Source organism: Arabidopsis lyrata (assembly GCF_000004255.2).
Source record: "Arabidopsis lyrata subsp. lyrata unplaced genomic scaffold ARALYscaffold_711, whole genome shotgun sequence".
Classification (NCBI taxonomy): domain Eukaryota; kingdom Viridiplantae; phylum Streptophyta; class Magnoliopsida; order Brassicales; family Brassicaceae; genus Arabidopsis; species Arabidopsis lyrata.
In genome coordinates, this window is record NW_003302100.1 from 150 (window position 1) to 4,568 (window position 4,419).

The following is a 4,419-nucleotide window of genomic DNA, read 5'->3' on the forward strand; positions in this document are numbered from 1 at the left end:
GTTGTAGATGTGACATTGTTGATATACTCTTGGAGATGCAGAGGATTCTTAGACCAGAAGGCGCAGTTATAATACGAGACCGTTTAGATGTTCTTATCAAAGTGAAAGCTATAACCAGTCAAATGAGATGGAATGGGACAGTTTATCCAGACGATAACAGTGGTTTTGATCATGGAACAATACTAATTGTAGATAATTCAGTTAAATAAACAATACTCTTTTTGGTATACACTATAAAATTTTGCAAACTCTTGAGAGATTTGTTGGTTTGGGTTTAAATTTGACAATTCAAAAAGTTAAGAGGACATTTTTAGATGTTTTGAAAAATTTAATGGACACAAAAAAATATATAATAACAGACGTGTAACGACGTTATTGTGACGGTGGCGTTTAGTCGTTAATCGTGAAGACTCCCGACTGGAGAGTCATAACGGCGTCTGATCTACCCGAAGCTTCTTCGTTCTTTCTTTTGTGGTGGAGAGAGTTGAGGATTTGATTGGAGCAGGTAAATTGTGGATCTCTCTGTTTCTTGCTAATTCAATTTGATTAGGCTCCTGGCTTTGATCGGATCTAGCTAGGGTTCGTTGTATAATTCACTGAATTTAGGGTTCAAGGTTTCTGATTGATCTCCAGTAACCTTTTTGATTTACAGATGGAAGCTCTGTCTTCTCTTACGTTCAAGGGTTCTGTTCCGGAAGCCATATTTGAAGCCAAAGGGCAGAAGAAGCTTTTTGTTGTCTACATCTCTGGTAAATTATGGATTTTTATTTTCTCTTATTAGTAATTCTTGTTGGAATTCGAATATGAGTGGGATAGTGTTGGAGTTTTGTTTCTCTTGTAGTCTCATCTGAATACGAGTTCTGATCATCCAAGAATATGACTTTAGAAAACAAGTTTCAACATAATTATATTGTGAGCTCAAGCACAAATTTTGATCTCTAATAGTAAAATGGACTTGCTTTTTAACTTTTAGGAGAGGATGAAGAGTCAGATAAGTTGAACAGATTGACTTGGACTGATGCATCGGTAGGTTTTATGTTTCACATTCTCTTCGTCAATGATTTGCATTCTTAGTTATGTTGAAAATGCAAACAAGGCTATTGTTCGTTCATAACATTGTCGTATGTTTCCTTCCTGGTATAGGTGGCAGAGTCGCTGTCGAAGTATTGTATTTTAGTGCATATTCAAGCTGGAAGTGTTGACGCCACAAACTTCTCCGCAATATGTATCCTTTCTTTTTATGAGAGAACTTAAGTAAGGTGATCTAGTTGTAAAGCTGTTTTTCTGGATTTTACAGTGAATGGTGCGTTTCATCAGACGTTCTGTAGATATGCCTTGTAGGTTTGCTATACGATTATGTCTTACCATCCGGAAGAAGTAATTATTTCTAGGAGTACATGCCTCTGTGGTAGAGTTCAAAATAGTTTAAGAAGAATGGACCCTTACACTTTGAAATCTTTTGGTGAAATCACCTCTCATCATTTTGCGCTGTATAAGTTTATCTCTCTAGCTGGCGTATCCATTTAGGACTATACATTTGAGTGCATGTGTAGTTTAAGTTCTTTTCGATTGATTTTCTTGAGGTAGCAATTTTGAAAGAACAGGGATCCTTACATCAGTTTGTAGACCCATATTCATCTGTTCCTTGTATAGCTGCCATTGGATTCAGTGGTACACAAGTTTGGAAAAATGGTAAGTCCTTATGTAATTTTAGATGTATTTTACACGTTATTGAAAAGCAAACATACTCAGATTTGGTTTTCTTCCCTTCTACTTTTTTAGAAGGATTTATCGCTGCTGAAGACATTGCATCCAGTTTAGAGAAGGCGTGGTTAGGACTTCATATCCAGGTACTTAATACCTGCTTCTCTTACTTATCTTGTTTTTTGTCCTTCTATACAGTTTTCGTTTGATGGTTGTTTTTCTTACTTACTAATGCCTTAGACATTTCTCGTTTTCAGGAAACAACTGCAAGTATCTTTTCAGCAGCACTTGCATCACAGAACTCAGAGAAACCTGCTTCTAGTGCTTCAAATGTTGTCTTGCCTTCTGAAAGTGGTCCTTTAGATGCACCGGTTGCATCTCCATCGACGGCCTCTAGTGTTCAACCCTCAGAGACAAAGTCAACGGTGACATCTGCATCAACAAAAGAAAACAATGATGGCACAGTTGCAGTTAAGGTTGTCCCTGGAGCTGAAATCATTTCCACATTACTTTAGTTTGATGTTTTGCTTACATGGTGCGGCCTTTTTTTCAACAGGGCAAAGAATCTGCCGAACCTAGTAATTTGTGTGATACTACTAAAAACCAGCCAGCACCCTCTGTTGATGGAACTAAGGCCAATGTTGAACATGAAGCGACAGGGGCCCCTTCGCATGTTCAGGCAGAAAAGGAGCCAATTCGTCCTGCAGCCCCAGGAACAAATGATAATGCATCCAGCGTTCGATCTTCTGTTGATAGTAAAAGGAAACAAGGAACTGTGATAAACAAAGATGATAGTGGTCTAGGTGTTAGTGGAAGGGACATTAATTTAACAAAATCTGTTGGTACAGAAGAGGTCATGAAGCCAAAGGATGAAGGAGGAGAGGAAGAGGTTGGAGAAAAATCCAAAAAGTCATCTGATGTTCATTTAAACATTCGATTGCCTGATGGTAGTAGCCTTCAGGAGAAGTTTTCTGTGACAAGTATATTGAGAATGGTCAAGGATTATGTGAACAGTAATCAAACAATCGGACTGGGTGCTTATGATCTTGCGGTTCCTTACCCACGTAAGGTGTATAGTGACCAAGGTACTTAAAATCTACAATGCATCCAATAGATTTTAATTTTTTTGGGTAAAGAACATTTTACCTTAAATAAGCTTCATCTTGATCGAAGATGATGTTTTCTACCATTTAGTTTTTTTTTCTGGTCAGGTTGGACTCGTGTAGTAGATACATAACTCGATTACTCTCAATCTCTGCAGATATGGATAAGTCTCTATCGGAGTTGGGTTTGTTTGATAGACAAGCACTTGTAGTGGTTCTGCGTAAAAGAGCAACCGTCTATCAAAGAGGACCATCTTACTCTGAGTCTAACAACAACACAGACCCTAATGATGGTGGTTACTTTGCTTATGTTAGAAGAGTACTGTCTTATGCAAACCCGTTTTCATATTTTGGCGGCGGTACTGCCAACACATCAAGCTCTGGTCCAGAGCCTCAAAGTGGTGAGCTCATGACAATCTTTTCTAACACAAAAAGGTCATGTAATTGCTAATCTGATTCTGTCTATAGGACCACAGGCGGAGCTGAGAAACAATCTGGGGCAAGGGGGCTCCTCCTTTCAAGATTCATCAGAAGGTAGGAGCAATGTTAGGAATAGGAGACCAACCACTTCTCGGATTGGAAGTAACATCCATACGCTGAATCATACTGAAGATGACGCTCCGTTTGGTGATGGAAACGCCTTTTGGAACGGAAACTCCACACAGTACGGTGGTGGAAGCGGTGGAGACAGTAATGATAGACGATGAAATGAGAGAACTTGAAATCTGTGTGGATAGATACAGAAACAGCTCTGAGTTTACTTTTTATATCTGTGTGGATATGAACGAACCATTTATATGTTCTGACAATAGACCAGCTACAAAATGTTGCCGTTTAGCAATTTCTGTTCCAAACGAAAAAGAAAAAAATATTAGAGCTAAACTAAAGTAGTAAAGTTCATGGGCTGAAGCTTATGTCCGCTTCGCAAAAAGATGTCTAGGGCTTTGTTTTATGAGAAAGGATTCAAATAACTAAGTCGTTTTCATTCTTAATGATTAGGAGGGAGAAAAATCTAAAAAGTAAAAACCCTCAGTTATAAAACAGTTCTCAAACTATTTCATTAGATAGATAAATCTCCAATTAGACTGTCTAATTGGAAAATTAACGTAAATAAATTTAACCAAAGCTTTTTTCTGAAAAAACCAAGTATTTCCATAGCCCTAGACATCTTTTTGCGAAGCGGAAATAAGCTTCAGCGGCCCATGAACTTTAGCTCTAATTCTTTTAATCCGGTGAAAGATAAATCAAATTTACCGGTTCTTTCGGAAACCTAGTTGCCATATACTCCTATAAAACACTTGGATCCGTTTTTCTCGGTGAAATAGAAAGTTTCATTAGAAAACAACTAAACATGATCGTGGTCTTTGTTGGTTTGACTCACACACATGGGCACTGGCAGAAAATATTTGGACATCTTATAAATTTTTTATTTTCTTAAAAATATTCAGTCCCATCAAACCAACACCTTCCACCTAAACATTTTCTCAACCTCTCGTGATTTTTCTATGAACTATGTTGTATTTATAAAAATGTCAAATGTGAAAAAATTGTCTTTAGAGAGAGGCACACAAAATTTCGAATGATTTCATGTAGCAATCACAAAATTTTGCAA

The 4,419-nt window shown here is 37.6% G+C and overlaps 1 protein-coding gene across 3 annotated transcripts; it reads left to right on the forward strand.

Annotated features, from left to right (window-relative positions):
• The first annotated feature begins 372 nt into the window (after positions 1-372).
• LOC9298391 (plant UBX domain-containing protein 11) lies at positions 373-3,662 on the forward strand. Of its 3 annotated transcripts, none has more exons than XM_021024050.1 (10): positions 373-505; positions 653-749; positions 974-1,026; positions 1,144-1,225; positions 1,627-1,692; positions 1,783-1,850; positions 1,962-2,180; positions 2,261-2,789; positions 2,966-3,208; positions 3,276-3,662. In XM_021024050.1, exons 2-10 carry the CDS (start codon positions 653-655, stop codon positions 3,512-3,514), a joined length of 1,596 nt encoding a protein of 531 aa, XP_020879709.1. In that variant the 5' UTR covers positions 373-505; the 3' UTR covers positions 3,515-3,662. The 3 variants fall into 3 exon arrangements, with proteins under 3 accessions (XP_020879709.1, XP_020879792.1, XP_020879748.1); XM_021024133.1 differs by lacking the exon at positions 373-505 and adding an exon at positions 512-579; XM_021024089.1 differs by lacking the exon at positions 373-505 and having other exon boundaries at positions 586-749.
• The last annotated feature ends 757 nt before the right edge of the window (positions 3,663-4,419 follow it).